This window comes from Physella acuta, unplaced genomic scaffold (assembly GCF_028476545.2).
Source record: "Physella acuta isolate Inbredline_101_S28 unplaced genomic scaffold, ASM2847654v3 ptg000408l, whole genome shotgun sequence".
Classification (NCBI taxonomy): Eukaryota; Metazoa; Mollusca; class Gastropoda; family Physidae; genus Physella; species Physella acuta.
Genome location: NW_026731927.1, coordinates 20,270 through 41,702, shown reverse-complemented (window position 1 = coordinate 41,702; position 21,433 = coordinate 20,270). Strand labels below are relative to the sequence as shown.

The following is a 21,433-nucleotide window of genomic DNA, read 5'->3' as shown; positions in this document are numbered from 1 at the left end:
CACAATTTTATTTAAAGAAGAAAAATAAAAATTAAAGGCGTATTCGAATGTAGAGAAACAGTATTATTTATGCAACCGGAAAAGCATTAATATATGTGAAAAAGAACGCATAAAACTGTGACGTCACTATTGCTTATACATTAACTATTGACGTCATCTGCCTAAATAGCGAAGATGTTAGTGTACATTAAACCACGCAGGTGGTGCGGGTTCGAGACACACCAAGTCAACTTGGTTAATGTATTTTTTTTTATTATGCTCGGGCTAAACTTAAAAAAAAATTCTTTTAGGAATCTAGATCTAGATCTAGATTGTCGGGTGTCCGATAGGGCACTTCCCGGCGCCGCAGGCGCTTCAAATTTGGCAGGATCTTGCCTTGGGGCGACAGAACACGGGGGCCGGTTGGCCGAAAAGTCTACGATGAGGGGGTCAAAACTGACCTCGACTGACCGGTACCTTATATGAGCTATAAATCGAAAAAAAATGTCCACGGATTAAACCTCTTCATAACTCTTGAGGTCGTAGACCGACCCTCGGGCGAATTAATTAAGCATGCAAATTCTCAATGTTTTCGAAAGCCTAAGCGAAGCTGGGCAGCATGCCTAGTTGTTAACATAAACTATTAAGTACGGGTTATTCAAGAGGTTAACAGAAACTAAGCAAATGTTAACAAAAATCAGCTGTTAACAAACTACGCATGTGACAAGTTAACAGAAAGTACAGGTTAGACCACCATAACACCCGCGCCAACCTTGACCCCTGCTGTGAGTATAGCAAATAAATTGAAGTGAAAACATGTGGATGTCGATATTCTTATTTCATTGAAAATTTAAATCGTTTTCTTCCTGATTCCATTCGTTTTAACATTTTTTTCAACCCCCCCCCCCCCCCCCCCACCCACAACCAGCTTGAGCTGTAGTGTTACATTGATTCGCGGCCTCGCATAAGAATGTTTACAATCATAGCTAGAGGGGGGTCTTACAATTATTGATAGAGGGGGGTCTTACAATCATTGATAGAGGGGGTCTCAAAGACCACACTTAAACCGTTGCCTTTGTCCAAAGCTTGAGATTTAACACCGCTTTCATCAACTGATAAAATAATGTTACTGTAGTTTTATCATCCAGGACAATTTTTTTAAAATATAAAAAAATTATTTTCACTTAGCAAAGAAAAGGAAAAGGATTTAAAAAAGTGTTTCTTATGACCGTAAAAAAAAAAATTAATGATCGCGGTAGATTGCGTTTCCTCGACCATGTTTGTCTGCGATAAATTACAAGCACGTTGAAGTTCAGCGCGGGATAACTTGTGATATACATCGTTTTATGTCTATGGGCCCCAGATATTCTGTATAAAGACCAGCTGTAATGCTAAGCATTGTGAGTCGCCGGTCTGTTAAAAAGACCTCAAGTATGAACCATAAAATAACACCAGTAAAGGGGGAGCAATCTCTCGTCGTCTGCTTTACGGCTTTGTGCTCATTGACTCACCAACCTAACCGGAAATGATATTTCTGCTACGACCACGCCTATCGCCACCTAGCGGGGACTACAACAAGACGAGAATGTTCGATACATCAATAAAAACACAACAAAATCAGGACCCATTCAGCAAAAAAATAATCGATAACAGATTTTAGTAGCTGAACAAGAAAACAAATTTATTAATCTCGGCGAGTGTGCTTCGTTTAACTTGACTGCATTTCCAATTTACTTCATCTATTAGAGCGCTACGGGTTGGGGAGGGGGGGGGTATACTAGACGAGATTTTATTTAATTTTTTCTTTTATTACTAGCATTGGCCTGCCACGTCACAGGATTCATACTGTGGGTTAGTTGGTTCTCTCTAATATAATTAATAAGCTGTTATCAAATAGGTTGCTGAGTTTTTATGCACCTTACTTTTCAGCTGTTTTTAGGACATGAGCTTCCTATACTCCAGAGTCAGGTGTTAGATTGGTTTCTATAGCAGCAATAAACTTTCGGACTTTACCGACCTAGATTCGAGTAAGAGCTAGCTCAGATAACTGCAGCTAAAATGTAACCCTAACCACAGTTGGCTGAGCACCCAGTTGATACAATAGCACCTGGCCACGGGAATTATTTATCCCACCTACTGTACAATCTACCTTTATGACCGACCGGTAAATGTTCCCTTTTTTTACCATTTGTTATCATCACACTGTTGAGCTTTTCAAAACTCAATGAAAACATTGTCTGAGATAGCGGGGTGCGATTAGCTTGATGGTTCATGCATCCGCTTTATTCAGGCTCCACGTATTTTTAGGCTCCAGTTATTTTCAAGCTCGTTATTTTTAGACCAGATATTTTCAGGCTCCAGCTATTTTTAGGCTTTAGCTATTTTTAGATCAGATTGTTTTCAAGACCCAGCTATTTTTAGACCAGATATTTTCAGGCTCCAGCTATTTTTAGGCTTTAGCTATTTTTAGATCAGATTGTTTTCAGGCTCCAGCTATTTTTAGATCAGATATGTTCAGGTTCTAGCTATTTTCAGATCAGCTATTTTCAGGTTCTGGTTATTTACGTTTTCTAGCTATTTTTAAGCTCCGGCTATTTTCCGGTTTTTTCCCACGTTTTCTTTAACTTGCTTTCGCGTCTGTTTGTTTGGTTCTCCAATCAAATCTTGCGATCGATATTTCGGGCACTTCACAGTTAGCTAGCGCGCTGAAATTTTCAGGGAAGCTTTGTTTCCGATGACCATAGAATATTCAATTGTTATTATTACTAAATTGATCCATGGAAACATTTTATTGAGCATTTTAGACCGCTATATAATTGTAGTAAAAACGTGGGGAAAAGGGGACATAACCCAGTAACTGTAATTTGATGAAAACAAGGTTCGGTACTCCCCCTCTTTGCTTACTGAGTAGTGTTCACGCGGTGTTTGTGTACAAACAACCGTAACAAATGGTGGCCAGAATGGGGGAGACGATATGGTCGAGTGGTTGGGCACACGATTGCTATCCCACTCGACACGGGTTCAAATCTATGTGTTCTAGTCAGTAACGTATTCACACAACGTGTTTTTTACGAGTTGTCTTTTTACGAGTTGTCTTCGTTTACCCAAAAAAAAAGTGAAAAGATAAAATCGATAGCAAGATTTTAATGCAAACAAACAGACAAAGACTAAAAAGTAGAAAATAATAATCATTAAAAAAGTTTTTAAAAACCCACGTTTTCTGATTGAACTAAAAAGTAGAAAATAATTGCTATACATCACAATAATGCAAGCGATCACTCTACTATAAGCGATCAAAAACGTGGGGCGCCGTGATTTTCTTACAGTTTCTAATACTGTTGACTCTCTACAAGCTCCCTAATAAAAGTCAATAGTATTATCTAATCAATAGTAATATAACTTTTACTTCGGCGCCCTACGTTTTTCATCGCTTATAGTAGAGTGATCGCTTGCATTATTGTGATGTATAGCAATTATTTTCTACTTTTTAGTTCAATCAGAAAACGTGGTTTTTTTTTTTTAAACTTTTTTAATGATTATTATTAAGCATCCTGCTGTTTTCGCTCAGTGGTAAACATTGCTTCAGTTACTTTTACTATGCAACACCATGTGTGACAGTCTACGCAACTTTTGTTTCTAATCGCAAGACTTTATCGAAAGGACGCTTTTTAATCAACACCCCCACCCCACCACCGCCACTCATGAGGGGGTTGTATGTGGTCTACTGGGTGTACAAAAATTCGGCCATACTACAATAATTTGTTTCAATGAAAATGGTATGCCATGCTACAATAACCTAGTGAACAAATCATTCAGCCATACTACAATAACTTGCTGGGGAAAAAAACATCAGTCAGGCTACAATAACTTGTACATCCTGTTAGGCCATAACAACTTGTTTTTAAAAAAGTTTGGCTATTCTAAAACTTGTTTTAAAGACAAATATTTGGTCATAGGGGTCATCCATAAATGACGTCACGTTTTTTTTGACGATTTTTATCTCCCCCCCCCCCCTCCCCTCTGTCACACATCGTCACAAAAAACCAGACCCCCCACCCCTAAAATGACGTCACACCTCAGCCTCAAAATTGCAGTTGAATTTTTCTTGAAACATCGATAACTTGTCTGAAGTCTGTCTATATAGAGTATTTCAATCAATTCTTATTACAATTTATTAAAAGTTTCCTAAACGCGAAATAACGCTTAAAATTAGCTTTCTAACATGGCTTTTATTATAATGCAAAAGTGTGACGTCACCTTCTGAACCCCCCCTCCCCCTCATCGCACACCGTCTCAAAATTACGGACCCCCCTTCCCCTACTAGTGTGACGTCATTTATGGACGACACCATACTGCTATTACTTGTTTATTAAAATATTTGGCCTTACAATAACTTGCTTATAGAAAGAAAAAACATTCGTCGCTCTCCTCATGAGTCTTCAAATTGTTATCAGATTTGCTTTTGAAAACTGAAATAAAAACATAGAAACGTTGCTTTTTTAAAAATATGAAGAGCTGAACTAAGGGCCTAGTCGAGGCAAAGATGGCGTGTTGTTTAGAAGGCGCTATCGTCTGCCCAAGATTTGATATCAGTCTGCTTGTGTTCGAGTCGGGCAAATTTTAAATCAAGCCAGTAGGTGTGCTAAGATTAGATCCTACCTGCACCCTACCCAGTCTTACCGTTACGCTCAATGTACAAACTCAAATAGGTTTTTTTTCTTAACGAGCAAAAAACCGCATCAGATGTTTGTTCCTTAAGGCTGAGGCGAATTTCATCGTCCATAGCTCTTTGACGTAAGTGGTTCTGCTAAAGTGAAATCCGTGTAGAAGCCGCCTCGAGATACTTGGCTCCATTATCTGCTACACTTGCAGGTCGGGCTGAAGAAAACGTGGTTTTGTTTGCGAATTCCGGTTCTCGGAACTATTAGCCTTCTAGATTTATGTCCCCATCCTTCCTGTTTTTCACTGGGATTTTTTTTTTAAACTTTAATGACGATCAACCTTTGTGCTTAACGCGCTATTTAGCGGTTTTATAGCTCATTGACTCTAGAGGAAGAAAAGATTGTGAATAGCCGCCCTTTACATAGAAAATAGCGAGAGTAAATGGTTCTAATCTAAGAATGTAAATTGTAATGATATAGCATGGGAATCAGTATGGAGTTTTTTAATTCTCTAAAATAATCAGGAAAATATGTGGGATGTTGCGTGAAGTATCATGGTTTATGGTGGTGTGGGTGTAACGACGTGGTATGCTGTGCAATGGTGGAACATGGTGTACAGTGATGTAAAATGGTGTAACACGATATTTAGTGGTGTAATGTGCAGTAGCAGGGCCTTCAGAAGTGTAACATGGTTACAGTGATGTAATACGGTGTAACATGGTTACAGTGATTAATACGGTGTGACACTATAACACGGTATTTAGTGGTGTAATGTGTAGGGCCTTCAGAAGTGTAACATGGTTACAGTGATGTAATACGGTGTAACATGGTTACAGTGATTAATACGGTGTGACACTATAACACGGTATTTAGTGGTGTAATGTGTAGGGCCTCCAGAAGTGTAACATGGTTACAGTGATGTAATACGGTGTAACATGGTTACAGTGATTAATACGGTGTGACACTATAACACGGTATTTAGTGGTGTAATGTGTAGGGCCTTCAGAAGTGTAACACGGTTACAGTGATGTAATACGGTGTAACATGGTTACAGTGATGTAACACGGTGTGACACTATAGCACGGTATTAAATGGTGTAATGTGTAGGGTCTTCAGAAAGGTAACACGGTTATGCAACTAAACGTGTCCAGGTAGAAGTAAAACAGGGTATGAGGGAGATCGACCATGGCTTCTAGTGCTAGGTAAACAGCCCTCGAATATAAACTAATGTCACGATTAACTAAGATATACAAGAGCTGTGTCACATTTAACCACCGTATAGTCTGGTAGTCGCTTCTTGTAGTAAAACAGTGCCTAGAGTAGATCACACGTTTTTCAGAAACGTTGTGTTATAGATACTGTATGTTGTAATATAAGTAGAAGTAAAGAACCTTTTCAGGCATTGATTGCGATTTAAATTTAAAATGAATTTTTTGTAACATGAAAAATTCACGCTAAAGTAACACACTGTTGTTTTGTTTTGAAATAAATCTTCAGACTAAATCAGATGGTTAATACGCTATTTATTGTTTAGGTGAAACAACAGTGGGCCTCATGATTTATAATATCCAAGTAAAAGTGCTTCAGTCATAAGTGAAAATAAAAGAGTATCGTTTACTTTAATTTCATACATAAACAAATTGTAAACAGAATGATTCATGCCCATAGTAATTGCACTGTTGCAGCCTACCATAAAAAACTCAAAAACATAGATACATTTCATGACACTGATTTTTTAGGTTTTAAAATTTAAAAATCAAAACAATATATAATCTATATACATTAAGTACATTTCAATACGAACTACTAATGTTCAGTATTACATACAGAAATAGAAGAACGCGGATCTATTTGATAATAAATTATACCTTACACATAGAAAAAAAATTGTGTTAACTAATTACCCGTGCAATGACTATTTGAAATGACAACATTTGAAAAACATAAATGACATCTCACAATCTTAAAGAGTACTCAAATGTTTCAATAACAACCAAGCCCCTGAAGTATCTGTACGGTTTACAAGCTGTGAGTTCAAAGCCCATTTTAGAATACAAAGCCCTAGCTGCGTGGTGGGCTTCTGTCGTGATGAGGAAAATAAATGTATAGCCTCGGTTTCGACAGAACGTCACGGACTCCTCCACCAACCGCTTGGCTATACCCAAGCCACGGTATTGTTTCTTTACAACCATTCTCCGCAGCCAGGCAATGTTAGCCTGGTCTGTTGGGTGGTCACTGTATGGCTCTTGGGACTCTGAGACCTTTCTCACAATGCCAATAGTTCCAGCTATTTCTCCATTACACTCTGCAACCCAGAAATGATGATCGATTTGATTAAAGTAGTACTGTTCTATATTGTACATATCAGAGAGATATGGTCCGTATAAATATACTACAGCACCAAGAAATGAAACAAGGTAAAGAAATCCTACGCACAGCAGAGTTAATAGAAAGAGATCCAAGGGAGAGTATCCATGAAATAATCCTACCCCTAGTACTAACAGCATTATCCCCCTTACAGATGTTCTTCTCAAGAGGATACAGAAAGTTGATTTTATGTTACTGTAACTCCCTTCTTTTAATATGGACCATATGGCTTCAGTGTCACTAGCACGCCATGACCGAATTTTTATGTCTGTTGTCTCTTTACCAGTTGGCATGGCTTTTCAAAAGAGAGTTTCAACTTTTTAAAAATTAAAACAAGTTAGCACTTTTCCACATTGATGTTATCACATCCAAAATTATTGTTCAACTGTAATGATGGGAGTAAAGCAGAATGAATTATAAGATTAGATCTATTTTCACTATATAATTAGTAAAGAAACTAGTTTTAAATTTAACAAAACAGCATACAACAAATACAAAATATTGCTAAGCATTTAAATTATAGATATCTAGATGTAAGGCTAAATGTATTCTTAATGTTTTGAAACAGTCTAAAGAAATATAAACTGAGCTAACAATATAGTCTGTAATGGAAAGAGAGTGTTATTCAGAGCACTAATAAAAGATAATTCCAAAAATGGCAGTTTAAATTAGAATGATTTTTTTTTTTTTAAAAAAGCAAAATGCAATCACAACATGTTATAGTGAAAATATGCACTTACAGACTTTCTTCCAGTCAATAAAATATCTTATTATTTTACCAAAACCATCATTAATTTGAGTTCATAAATATTTTGTTATAATGTCACTATGTTTTTTGTGTGAGTAAACATTTTTGGCATTTAAAACAATAGCTGAACAGCGAGAATGAGTGCTGGATCAATTTGCTCAACAATGTTGGGGAAGTTAAGTCATTTAGAAAGCTTGAATCTAGAATATTTTTTTTACCAGTTTTCTGAATTTTTATGTTGTTTTTTAGCATATGAAATTTCAATATTATCAATCGCTATCTATTTTGCAATGGTATGTTAATTTTAATATATATTTCATTGTTTTTTTTACCTTGGTTGATAAATTAACAATTATTGACAAATTATAATGCTTCAAATAATTTTTTCAAACATAATTCATTAGGTGTACTAATAAACTCCAATGAAGCTTAAGGTCAAGGTGTCCAAGTGGGCTTGTTATTAGTAGTATCAAATTATTAATAGTTTCATTCATTGTTTGTATGATGAATCTATGTGTAGTCCATGTGTAATGTATTCTATATTTTTTGTATTTTGTGACATTGTTTACAACCTGCCACTGAAAAGTTACTTTTTTCACCCTACCAATCTAATAGATTTAAAGAACTAGAATAGAAGAAATGTATTTAAATATAATGAGAATCAAATGCACTATTATGTAACAAATATTTGTAACAATACTCACCACTCCCCACCCCCCACCCCAAATTCCATTTTGCATATACAATAATTAGACTTTTACTAAATTATCAAAGGAGTATATGGGTAATGGTATCATCTATAAACCTACTCCCCAGGTATGTGTGTGTTAAGCGTTTCATAGTCATTGGTCAATGTTGTATCTAGCTTTATCCTAGAGACTCAGTGTGACTGGTAGAATGCATTACTTACCTACAATCAATATGAAGTATAAATATAATAAATTACAATAAATAATTTAAACAAATAGGCCCTTTTAAAAAGTAATTATATTATTAATGAGATAAATGGCCCGGTTGAGGGAGAGATACAACGGGCACTAGGTTGATAGTGTTGTCTCTTTTATCGAAAGTCATCACCTCAAACTCAAAGTTACCATAACTTCAAATTTAACCGGAAACAAAAAACGACATTGAAAACGGATTTCTATCCAGAATCGGCATTTGACTTGATCTACACGTAGTTACTGCACATTGATACTAAATATAGTCGTAGCCATCCCTCTAACTCTAAACCTTGCACCAAATCTCAATTAATTGTGACAAAGTCGCATTTAAAATGCAGATTCTGGATAAAAATCTATTTTCAATTACATTTTACATTTCCGGTTAAATTTGAAGTTGAGGTGGTGATTTTAGTTTTGGTTTAGGTTTACAGAAAAAGACAACACTATCAACTTGATACTCAGTATCAACCAAGCGCCAGTTGTATTTCTCCCTCAACTGGCCATTTATCTCATAATAAATATTATGGCTGATCCATCTACTTTATATTCTACTAGATCTATCTGGATCTAGATTAGACACTAACTAGATTCTAGATCTAGTGAACTCTTCAAGTTCATCTATCTAGACTACAGCCAACAGCATTGATATTTTAATTATTTTTGATAGGCCCTAATCACTCTAACTAACTATAACTATTAACTAATACTAATGATAATGACAATGATGATCGTATAATTTATTTATATTATCGTGGATTTTTTTAGTGTTGATCTGTATTATTCGAGTCTAGATCTAGATTTTACTAGGCCTAGACTAGATTAAATAAAGCTGTACTTCTTTCACTGGGCCTAAAGCTAATAAATAATCCAGTGTCACTAAGAATGCCTAAGATGGACTAACTCGCAACACTACAGCTGTGCCGGTTGGTGGGCTATGTAGATATGTAATGTAAACAAGTCCGTACTCATTCAGGATTTGCGAAAAGTAAAACTGAGCTGTATTCGATTAATTTTTTTTTTCAAATTTACTTGCAAACTGTTAACACTGAAAACAATTACAAGATTTAAACTTTTTTTTCTAAATAACAATATGCAATATTTTATTGGCCCTATTCATTAGCAATTTTTTTTCATATGGTTAACTTAGTAGGAATAAAACATAAAAGACCAACCAAAGGATAATCGATTATTCCTAGTTTTTTATAATATTTGAAGTACAAGAACCATAACTCTTTTCGGCTGATTCATCTTACAGTCTAAATCTAGACTCAAGAATCGAACAAATATCTCGTGGTTTTGTTGTCTAGTATTAAGATCTAGATCTAGAATCTAATATTTAAACTTTTTAAGCAGTATGGCTGATCCAAGAATCAAACAAATAAAAATCAAAACTGGCGTTGTCAAAAGGTAATCATATAAAATTCTCTAAATCTAGGCCTATAGAATTCTAGCTAGATTCTAGTCTCTAGATATTGATATAGTACGAAGTCTAGATTCTAGATCTAGAATCCATAAGTCCATAAGAATCTGACTCTGTCTGACTCTTTCTTTAGTACTCTGTAGTCTGTACTCAGTGTTACGAGTGTACTGTGAGCTGTGTAGTTGTACTGTAGTGAGTGTAGTCTGTAGCTACTCCTAGGGGGTCATCCATAATAAATGACGTCACACTCGTAGGGGGGAGGGGGGGTCCGTAATTTTGTGACGATGTGTGGGGGGGGGGGGGGGGGGGGGTTCAGGTTCAGATGTTGCAATGTCACATGATTGCATTATAAAAAAGCAATCTTAGAAAACGAATTTTAGACGTTATTTCGCGTTTTAGATAACTGTTTAAATTGTAATAGTTTAGACAAGATTTTGGAAAAATATCGATGTTTAAAAAAAATTCAACTGCAATTTTGAGGGGGGGTTGTAGGTTGAGTGAGGTGTGACGTCATTTTAGGGGGTTCTGGCTTTTTGTGACGACGTGTGACGAAGGTGAGGGGGGGGAGGTAAAAATCGTCAAAAAAGCATGACGTCATTTATGGATGACCCCTAGGCTAGACTAGATCTAGAATAATCTAGATCTAGGATTCTAGACTAAATCTAGATCTAAATCCCCTGATCAGATTGATGTACGTACAGTGACTTACACTAAAAGTAAAAACATATGAGTGATGAATCATGCATGATGAATGATTACTTCACCAGGAGTCACAATGATGACTAATGCCACTAAATTAATTAACTGATAATCATAATGGCCAAGGCTATTCCCAGACGGTTGGGAATAGCCGTATTGGGGCTATTCCCAGCCGACTATGAATAGCCCCAATACGGCTATTCATAGTCGGCTGTCATTTCATGCTAAATACGACTGTGAATATTATCTTACAATCATAAAAGCATTTATTGTGACTGATGAGTGAGGTATAGATTAAGAGAGCAGTACTATTTTTATTGTGTAAGTTTTTTTTATAAAATGAGGGTATTAGTTACGGTTAAAGTTTTAGTTTAACTTTTAGGCTAAAATCAAACATCTGCTACAGGCTAGGTAGGTCATAGATGGAATATCAAATTGACAATTATGCACTTTAAATCTATACTAGACTAATAGATCTAATAATTTTTAAATAAATAATACTAAATTAAGCATCAATTTAGTTGGTTGTTCACATGTTATTCAACTGTCAATTAGCATTAAAAATTCACATTATCACAGAACAAATATCAGGTGAAATATGATGTCCTTTTTAGTTAGCTATAACAGATTACGTCACAAATGAAAAAAAAATTAACCAAACGGACCATTCCATGAGAGACTGGGAAAAATATTTTGATAAGAAGAATACATTAAGAGTCATAGCGATAAGGCATCTGATGGTTTTGAACCCACACCTCCCAGCACGACAGCCACTCCCCATGTCCGCTCGGCCACACACCTTCATGTCAATTAGGGTATTTTTAACATCAAATCTAGCCAAAACGGTCACGACTGTGAATAGCCCTAATACGGCTATTCACAGTCGACTGAATAGACACTTCGAATCATAATGTATAAATGTAGAGGGCTAATGTAATGTTTAGGCCTATACTATGTACTTTATGTAGTAGATCTAAATGTAGGAACACGCTAGTCTAGCATTCTAACTCTAGTGTACTTCACTATACAATAGATCTAGATCTAGTAGTAGTATAGAGTTAATTAGTTAGATCTAGTAGTAACAGTAATAGTAATTTTACTAGCTAGTAGTAGTCTACTACTGAGAGACTAGTGACATTGTGGGATGTTGTAAAATCAAGTTTTAAAATGCAACACAGCAGTAGATATTGGGCAAATGGCAAAATAATTTGCAAGACTTGTTTTGTTATATCTACCCTCATATAACTAGTTATGATCATTATAATTTAACTTATCTTATTTAAAATATAGCCTACATCTGAATGTTTCGACTAGCATTTTGTTTGAATAAACTATTTATTAATTTTGCTGACTTCAATAAATAGTAATAATTTCTACTGGTCAAATAGGAGAATGATTTTAATTGAGAGCTGTTGAACGACCTGGCTATGGAATTATATTTGCATTGATGCTAACAATAAAAAAAAATTATTTAAAAGCAGAATTGAAGTAAAAATGTATCAATCATATTCATGCCTAGAAACAGAAGCAAATTTTGAGTGATGTATACTTTTTTGTGGACATCTCACCACTTTACCCTAGGTGTTATCTGGTGAACTGTAAGATAAAAAGAACATGTGGTTGACAGGATTTTAACCCCTCTCACATTTTACCACTTTGCCTTTTGAAACAATGTAATTTTGAATAGAACTGCTCAGGTATTGATCTCTATAATGTATTAGATATATTTTTAGCATTCAGCCCTTTGCCACTCAAGCATAAAGGAATAAGTCAAGTTAAGTAAGTCATTTAATGAGCATCCTAATTGACCTTATTAATATCAGCAGTTAACTTTAGGATGTGATATAACTGAATGCAAATCACCTCAGCTACCAGACTGAGCAAGTAGTTGCTAGTATTCTATCCTGCTTTCTCACCATTTATTATTGAGTTTAATTATACCTTATTTAAATTTCTAATTTAAAATTTAATTAGATTGGAAATTATATATATTGTTCTTACAAATTCATAGGAAAGTAAATTATTTAGAAAGTGTGAAAAAAATTGGCACATAAGAAGTGAGTTAAAATTAAGTTTCAAGAGTTGACCATAATCCCACCCACTGACAGAGTGACCTAAGTGAATGCAATATCTTGTTTTTACAACTCAAAACTGGGTAAAATCCTATTGGCAAAGAAATAATAAGTGCAAATGGGGATGGATTGGACACACCTTTTGCAAACCAACCAGCAATATCACCAGACAGGTATTAGATTGGAATCCCCAAGGAAAGAAGAAAGTAGGTAGGCTAAAAACAAACTTGGAAAAGTGAAACAGCCGGTATGTCGTGGCCTCATCTTGTAGGAATCACCCAAAACCAAGTACTATGGGATGGTTCTTGTCCCTATGCTCCACAAGATTGACAATGATGAATTACACAACTCAACTCTGTAAATGCCTTCTAATTATTTATTTAAAACCTATATTGTGTTGTAAAGAGCTTGTTATAGTACTGTATATAACCATTTCTTCTATGGTCTACTTATTTTCCTGTATATCATCACAAGGGCAATCTATTGTGTTTGATAGATGCCCAATTTTTTTGCTTCAGCTCTGAAATTTAATACAAAAGCTTATTATAGCAATTAATAGTTTGGATTTTAAAAGTTACCCTTTTGAACCAGGCAATACATGGGGTAGGTGATGTAGAGTTCATCTGTTTCTGTGACCTCGGCATATGAAGGAAGAATGTTGACAGCATGTGCCTGCTGCCTTTAATTTCCCTAACATAATTTAGATACTAATCAAAGTTGGGTGATTTTCAGGTTAGCAGTCTAGCGCTTACCCACCCAGCTAAATCATCCCATTTGCCATTTAGATATTACGCCATAAGTTAATGTCTTTATTCTATAAATTAAATAATAATAAATTCTATAAACATAAAATTATCATTAGCTTTTTATTAACTCATTAAAGGTTGACGAAGGAAAAAGAAAGCTATGAGAAAGAAGCTACACAACTAGAAGAAAGACTTGAAAAAATGAAAAGTGATGGCAAAGATGAACATGATATCAGAAAGCAGGTATGGCAGGAAAATTTCACTTATTCATTGCAAACTAAATTGCATGCCGATACTAATGTGCTAATGTGTAATTGACATTATTTTATAGAATCATAAGAAATCTGTCTCATCCTATTCTCAACCCAAAAGCCTACTTGTATCAGTAACAATGTTACAAATTTCAAAGATGTGCAACTACTAGAATTCTCCTGTATAACATGCTTATAGAGCTCATCTTTATGCTTTATTTAGTTTGCTAGATCTAAGTATAGACAAGAGCCATTAACATCTTTACCATATTTGTTACATTTCTAAAAGAAAAAAATGCTGAATATATTTTCTCATGTCATGATTAGGGAGAAGTGCTCCAAGAATCAAGATCAATGGTACCAGATACAATTAGAAGACTGAAGAAAGCTTATGCAGAATTGGATGAACTACTGGTAAATGTGCATCTGTTGTTTTTGTTTTGATTTTGTGTGTATTTCTCACATTGTTTCTAATCTTAAAATTGACCATGCAAACATACTTTTGTATATTAACCAGCTTCAATCCATTTTTATTTTTTAAGATGTAAATATAAGCATTAATTTTTAAATTTATTTTCAGGAAAAAGAATCAGATTTAGCAGAAGCAGAGGAATTTGTCCAGGCTAAGGAAGCATTGAAACTTGCAGAGCCGATTGTTGCATAGTTTAACTAAATGTCTTATGTCAGCTGATTTGTGATTTATTTTTTTTTAAGTCAAATTTTGTAATTCTAATGCTTTATTCTGTTTGCTATTGAATGTTTTATATACCATGGTATTGTATTTTAATATAAATGTGGCTTAATTTGTTCATAGTTAAACTAGAGATTCAATTAAAACCACCAGCAATTTTAGATTAAACTATCCACTTTCTTGATGCTTTTTAAACAAAACACCTTAATGACATAAACAATTTGGCGATAGAACTGTTAAAAAATTTCAGGGAAATGATTCTCATGAAGTATAGGGGGAAAGCTTGATTAATTTCTGCTATCTGTATAATATTTCGTCCAACATGTTAAGTTTTTTTTTATTTTAAATCTTTATAGTATAAATATTTCAGTAGGCTTAGGAGCAAAGATTATTTTTTTTATATAAACTCAGTTATGAGCTATCTGTGTTGAGGCAATTTCAGATTTTTATTGAAATCAAACAAAAAGAAAAAAAATTTAAAAATCACTTCCAATCATTTAACCATACATTGAATATATCTGTCAAGTCATGTTTAAAAATACAATTCACATTTTTATTTTACCTTTGTTGATCAAATACAGGGAACTTATTTTGTGCATATATTATGTATCAAAATAAGATAACAACATCTAAACAGTGTAAGTAATAAACAAAGGTTTTGTTGACATTATTAAATGAAATATTTAAAATTTTAGTTTTGTTTTGTGTCAGTTGGTGCATTTTAAGTAGATCTGAAGTAATGTATGCATCGTTTCAATTCAAAAACAGACTCTGCTGTAAATAAATTGTTTTATTTAATCCAAGAGCTGGTTTTACAGTTTGAAACATTTTAATCTTTATCCCACATTTTAAGACTGTTAATTTATCTTAATATTTATTGAAACTCATAACAATTTTACTGTTAAATTTCCACAAAGTACTTTACAGATATTTTATATTCTTTGATAAATAAAATATTGGCATTGGCATACTACTAAATTAAAATACAGTGACAGTTGTCTAAATAAGTGCTCAAAATATGATAAAAAAGGACAAGAAGTATACAGTTTCTGTCACATCACAACAGTTAATAACAAAAATACAATTTAACAGTTTGCTAAAGTCATCTAAATATTAAATTGATTAAAATATAATAAATATACACATTTTTATTATAGATCAGTGTACAAATATAAAATGTTTTAAATCATAATCTGGTTTTGTTAGCGGGAGTCTATGATATATCACTGGTATATAAACAAAGTCTTAAGTTTAAACTCCAGATGAAGAACCAAAGCACTGACCAGCATCCATAGATCTTACTGTAACTCAGCATAAAGGACTAAATTGATCAGCGCAGTAAAATTTGATTTATTTCTTAAATTTAAAGTATGAGGTAATTAAAGTCAACTCACAACAATATGTATTAAATATCACTTTTATTAAAACAATCACATACATATGCTTGGATTGGGGTTTATTAACTTGGATCATGTACCAAGAGTCTCAAATATTTTTATATAAATAAACATTAAATAATCAATTAATAGCAAGTTATGAATAAATGTCATTGTCCTTATTACTCTTTGAGCAGAGAAGTTTACAATTTAGCAGTGAATTTCTTATGTCAGGTAAGGTTTCATACAATGCTTTAATAAAGTTGATAAATCAGCTATAACTTACAGCTGATATAAAATATTTATATACAGTGTAAGTATATTAACAGCCCTGAAATCAGCTTTGATATAATAAACAATTGAGCCCAAAAAAAGCGATTTTCTGTCTTTGGTTCTAGTAAAATGGAATTTGTATTAAAAGAACAATTTAAATGTAATGTGGATTGTGAAACAGATACATATAGTGTTAACAAATGATCTAACTAGATATTCTACTTTGTTGTTTACATTTGTGATTAAATAAATTACTATCAAGAAGTAATTAACATGAAGTAGGTTGTACAAAACCAGCATCACTTGCTGAATTGAAACTAGTTTTCAACTTTAGGCGGCTTTGGTCTACAGCTTCTTTGATGAACAATTAATCTGTCTGGAAGGAAGGTTCTTCCACAGTTTTCACAAGGACAGAGGTTTGCCTGGGCACTCTGCCATGCTGCCTCATTTACTGCATCTACGTCATACGTCCCACTTTTATTCCCTGTAATAATTGTTAGGTATTTATATTCAAAACTTATTAGTTACAATATCGTTAATGTCTTAGAAAAGATTAAATAGACAAAAATTTTGTAAGCAGTGCTTAGTCTTTCATTATAAGATGTGTAAAATGTTGCATTTCTTTTTCTCCTATGTAAGATGTAATCTAAATTGATGTAATTCCTTTATTTTTTAAATCACAACTTATAAAAACCCTAATTGTGGCACGGTGTGTCAGGCTAGAAACCTTTATATAATATGAGCTATAATGTTCTAGGGCAGGGGTCTCCAAACTATGGCCTCTGGGCCAGATGCGGCCGGCAAGGTCCTCTCATCCAGCCCGCTGAGATCTTTTTGTCCACTGAAAAAAACGTTTGTTGGAGTTGGCAGAGGAACTTGCTCAGAAAGTCACGACATGCCTGGAAGAAACTGGCCCCCGAACTGAAATTTGATAGTTAATGCGGCCCTCTGACTGAAAAGTTTGGAGATCCCTGTTCTAGGGGAATGATACACAAGTTTGCATTGGGTTGGTCAAAAATGTCATATTTTTTTACCATATCTTTCCTATTATTACAAATTAAGCAGCAATAAGTATAATCATGACATGATGGGGCTTACCAGGACGAGTGTAGGGAGACTAATTTTAAACAAAATACCTGCAAGAGTTCGAACTTCAGGTTTACGAGGTTCAGGACGTCTCATATTCTTTGGGAGTTTATCATTTTCAACATGCCATTTCTGTAAACACTGTGGCTCATGTATTGAGATGGATTTTGAACCAAATTCTCTTCCACATATATAACAAATAATAGTAGGTGGTCGTCTAACAACTGCTGGAGGTGCAGGCTAATCGCAGAGTTGAACAAAAATTTAAAATGTTAAAGACTATATTTACTGGTTGATGGTCTGCTCAAGTAATCACGCAAGATTTACTTTATACTATTTATAGTTATTGGATTCATGTTATGAATGGCTTTTAAAACGGAAAAATTAAAGAAAAAACTTACTGCAGTTTCACTGCTACCCCCTTTAGGCTTGCAAGCTCTCTGATGCACAACCAGTCTATCAGGTGCAAATTTTCTGCCACAATTTCCACAGGGCACAAGTTGTGCTTTAGAAGCTTCCCAAGCTGCTTCATTCATCTGTTCCCTGTATATAAACAATACATAAAGCTTAACCATTAAATAATTGTTTGGTTGAACAAAACTGCAACAGTTTATAAAAAAAAATTTTAATTTAAAAACAAATTAAACCATTTTGTTTTTGTTTGTTTTTTCCAATTGTATTGAATGTTTAAAAAATATAATGAATAAATTTAGAACATTATCATACCGTGTCATTTGACCACCAGATATTGTCTGAGGTTTGCGGGGTATGGGGCGGCGCATTTCTTTTGGCAACTGAGCGTTCTGAGTCTTCCATTTATCCAGGCATTGAGGCTCATGAATAGAAATTGACTTGGTTCCAAATTCCCGGCCACATATATAACAAATAACTGTCCTTGGTCCTCTTTGAGGAGATTCATCCCGGTTTTTTTCTTTTAACTTAGTTGTAGATTCCATTGCAGTTTTTCCAGAGTTTGAATTGTTTGTACTCTGATTGGTCCCTATGTGAAATTAATATGAACATTTTAAAATGCAGTGTTATTATTTTATTATAGCTTTTTGCATAAGGGGTAGGGCTATAAGTACATACATATGTGACCTGTAGAACACAATTATGTTTGCATAATGGTAGCTTTTAATATTTGAAAATAATACTGTCATATTAATGAAACTAGTTAAATATGTTTTCAAAACAAAATTTATTATGAGTATTGTTTTTTTAAGTCTATGTTACTTTGTACCTGTGGTGCCAGATTTTGGTTTGCATGCTCTAAGATGAACAGCCAGGCGGTCTGGATTAAATGTCCTTGCACAATTAGGGCATGGTACGAGATTGGCCTGTGAAGCTTGCCAAGCTGCTTCATTTGCAGCCTGCACATCATATGCACCACCAGCTTTTAGAATTTCAGGCTTTTTGGGTAATGGCCTCCTGTGTTCTTTGGGAAGCTTATCATTTTCAATTTTCCATTTCTCCAAGCACTGTGGCTCATGAATACCTGTTGTTTAATGAAAAAGTGGATCTTTATCATTTACCAAACATTTATTCAGATAAACAAGACAATTATGAAATCATTTGTAACAAAGATTACTTATTGCCAAAACAAAATAACAATTAAGGAAAATAATAAATATTTATGCTGAGAAAATTTTCAATAAAATCTTGGAAAATTTAAATAATAAAAAAAATCTTACCAATTGAAGCAGTAGTAAATTGTCTTCCACATATATAGCAAAATACAAAGTTAGATCCTGGAGGACCTCGTTTAGCTTTGGGTGGCCCTTTCTGCAATGGTGATGTGAAAGTGCTCTGTCTATTCATATTGTCTGTAGGATTCCCTTGACTCGACTGTCCGTTTATAGATAGCTGGTTATTAGAAATTGAGAGATTTGGTCTTGTTCTTCCTTTTGCACTAATGGGTCTATTAGAATATTTTCCACTCTTTTGGCGGCTACTTTGTGATGGCGTGGAAGCAGTTGAACTGGCTACTTCTGTGGTCCCATTATCAACTATATCATCTTGTTTAAGTATAATAGGTGATGTCAAGACTGCTGTGCCAGGTCTCTTGGATTCACTTTTTATATTTGTATCATTATTATTATTATTCTGACGTAGTGGCTTTAGAGGCTTACCAGGCTTACAGCTCCGCTGATGAACACTTAAACGATCTGGTTGAAAAGTTCGTCCACAATGATCACACTCTACAAGATTAGCCTGGGCAGCTTGCCATGCCAGTTCATTGAATCGTTCATTTTCAGATTTCCCTCCTGATTTACCAATAGCTGGTAAGAGTTGAGGCTTAATTGGAGGTTGTCTTCGTTGACCTTGTGGGAGTTTTTCATTTTCAATGTTCCACTTTTTTAAACACTGAGTTTCATGAATGGAAATTGATTTTGAACCAAATTCTCTTCCACATATATAGCACACTATAGTTGGCCGTAATGCCATAAGACCTATTAGAAAAAAAATACAATAATTTTTTAATAATAAAGTTATGAAATATCATATATAAATGTACTCTTTATTCTTTAGTTAATTTTTTTAGCACTCTACAGTCTAAGGTTTGGATTAGACTTTGATTTAGTGCTGAAATATTATTGACTATGAGTGTCTACAAATGACATTTTACAACTTGTGCTGATTTTATTATTCTTATCCCTCCCCCACCACACCTCATAGTTACAAAACACTTAGCCCCACCTTCCCCGTTCCACCACAATAGCATCAAAAAATATTATACCTCCTTTAATTTACAAGTCCTATGTTTCAAATCATCACAAAAAGAATCCCCCTCCCCCTAAGTACAAGACACTTATGGATGTTGCCTATATTATATACTACATTACATTATAGTAGCTGAAAGCTGGTTTAACAAACTATACTCAAGACATCCTAATCGATGGATTAGCGATATTTGATTTCAGAAATTTCTAGAAATCATTTAAGATAATATTTTTTATAGACCTCATCTTTTCCTGTTTGTGCCTAAGACACATCGGGCAGATGAAGTAGAGTTCACCTCTTTAAATAACCTCAGCATACAGTGGGATTGTGTGGTCAGCACATTACAGTGTCAAGCAACCTTAATTTTCCCAAGTCAGGTACACATCAGAGCTGGGTGGACTCAGGGACAACCTACAAACTTGAAACTAGGATCTGAACTCAGGCTAGCTATTAATAGTAATAAAACTTTTTCAACTGAGACAATAGAATAGCAGGCACAGTAGTCTTTTTTCAAATTGGTCATTTGTAACTAATACATATTAACTTTTTTAAACCTGGCTAAAACAATGGCACTTAAACTAAACCAATAGTACAGATTAGTATAGATTCTAATGGTAAATGCCGTAAAGGGTGTGAGCATTAAGTGTTAGTGTGTTGGATACAAAATCATATACATTTATTTTAATAAATCACATTTCATTTGAGTCATTTCATTATAGTTAAAAGTTATTTTTACACAGACCTTGGTAGGGCCGATTACTTCCTGAATCATTCAATTTTCAATGCTAATTTTAAAAGGTACTTTTTGTTAACATAACTATGTACTTTAACTAATAACTAGCAATAGCTAGTCCACTAAGAATTGCCTAAATGTTTTACCTAAAAAAAAATTAATTAAATGCCACACCACAGCTAAGTCACAAGTGTCACTGTGAACTTTAGCTGACTTAACTGACTTGTGCAACGCCTAACAACTAACTGTAACTTATGATACTAGACAACTAATCGATATCAACGATATTCCTATGGATTTTAAAGGACAAAATGAAAGCAGTAGTTGGATGAACGTCACACAGAAAGTACCTGGTCGCATTTATGCCTAACAACAGTAAACAAATCAGGAAGCCATCTTTAAACAAATACGACATAATCACCACGGACTTGGTTGCCTAAAAAAATATCTTTTGCAGCTTTTCAGTCTAAAATACTACCATTTACTCGGTTTTAAAACTGAATAATAGTTTGAGATATTTCTTAGCTGAAAAATAGAACTGAAAATATTTCTTGATACAATGTTGATATTTTGCGACCAAAACAAGGTGTATATTTTTGGTACTATAAATATAAACAATCATGGCTTCCAGACCAACTTCGACGCCGCCTGAAGCTGTTCCAAAGC

At 34.3% G+C, this 21,433-nt stretch overlaps 2 protein-coding genes across 3 annotated transcripts; one reads left to right on the top strand and one right to left on the bottom strand.

The window, feature by feature from the left end:
- The first annotated feature begins 9,933 nt into the window (after positions 1-9,933).
- Positions 9,934-15,381, top strand: LOC131942486 (tubulin-specific chaperone A-like). The gene is made up of 4 exons (XM_059302388.1): positions 9,934-10,106; positions 13,774-13,879; positions 14,215-14,301; positions 14,468-15,381. The coding sequence occupies exons 1-4, from the start codon at positions 10,054-10,056 to the stop codon at positions 14,549-14,551; spliced, it is 330 nt and encodes a 109-aa protein (XP_059158371.1). The 5' UTR covers positions 9,934-10,053; the 3' UTR covers positions 14,552-15,381.
- On the bottom strand, positions 15,358-21,180 carry LOC131942485 (zinc finger protein 474). Of its 2 annotated transcripts, none has more exons than XM_059302386.1 (7): positions 21,118-21,180; positions 19,005-19,763; positions 18,554-18,808; positions 18,040-18,313; positions 17,715-17,856; positions 17,364-17,553; positions 15,358-16,711 (listed from the first exon to the last, which is right to left on the bottom strand). In XM_059302386.1, the coding sequence occupies exons 1-7, from the start codon at positions 21,125-21,127 to the stop codon at positions 16,545-16,547; spliced, it is 1,797 nt and encodes a 598-aa protein (XP_059158369.1). In that variant the 5' UTR covers positions 21,128-21,180; the 3' UTR covers positions 15,358-16,544. The 2 variants fall into 2 exon arrangements, with proteins under 2 accessions (XP_059158369.1, XP_059158370.1); XM_059302387.1 differs by lacking the exon at positions 21,118-21,180 and adding an exon at positions 20,777-21,111.
- Between the last annotated feature and the right edge of the window lie 253 nt (positions 21,181-21,433).

Bases quoted from the DNA above. Each gene is read 5' to 3' on its own strand.
- LOC131942485 (XM_059302386.1), bottom strand. The intron at 18,809-19,004 runs GTAAGATTTTTT...ATTAAACAACAG, and splicing joins ATTTACTACTGCTTCAATTG to GTATTCATGAGCCACAGTGC. The intron at 16,712-17,363 runs GTATTTTGTTTA...CAATTATTACAG, and splicing joins TGAAGTTCGAACTCTTGCAG to GGAATAAAAGTGGGACGTAT.
- LOC131942486 (XM_059302388.1), top strand. From the start codon at position 10,054: ATGGCTGATCCAAGAATCAAACAAATAAAAATCAAAACTGGCGTTGTC. The intron at 13,880-14,214 runs GTATGGCAGGAA...TGTCATGATTAG, and splicing joins AACATGATATCAGAAAGCAG to GGAGAAGTGCTCCAAGAATC. The intron at 14,302-14,467 runs GTAAATGTGCAT...ATTTATTTTCAG, and splicing joins CAGAATTGGATGAACTACTG to GAAAAAGAATCAGATTTAGC.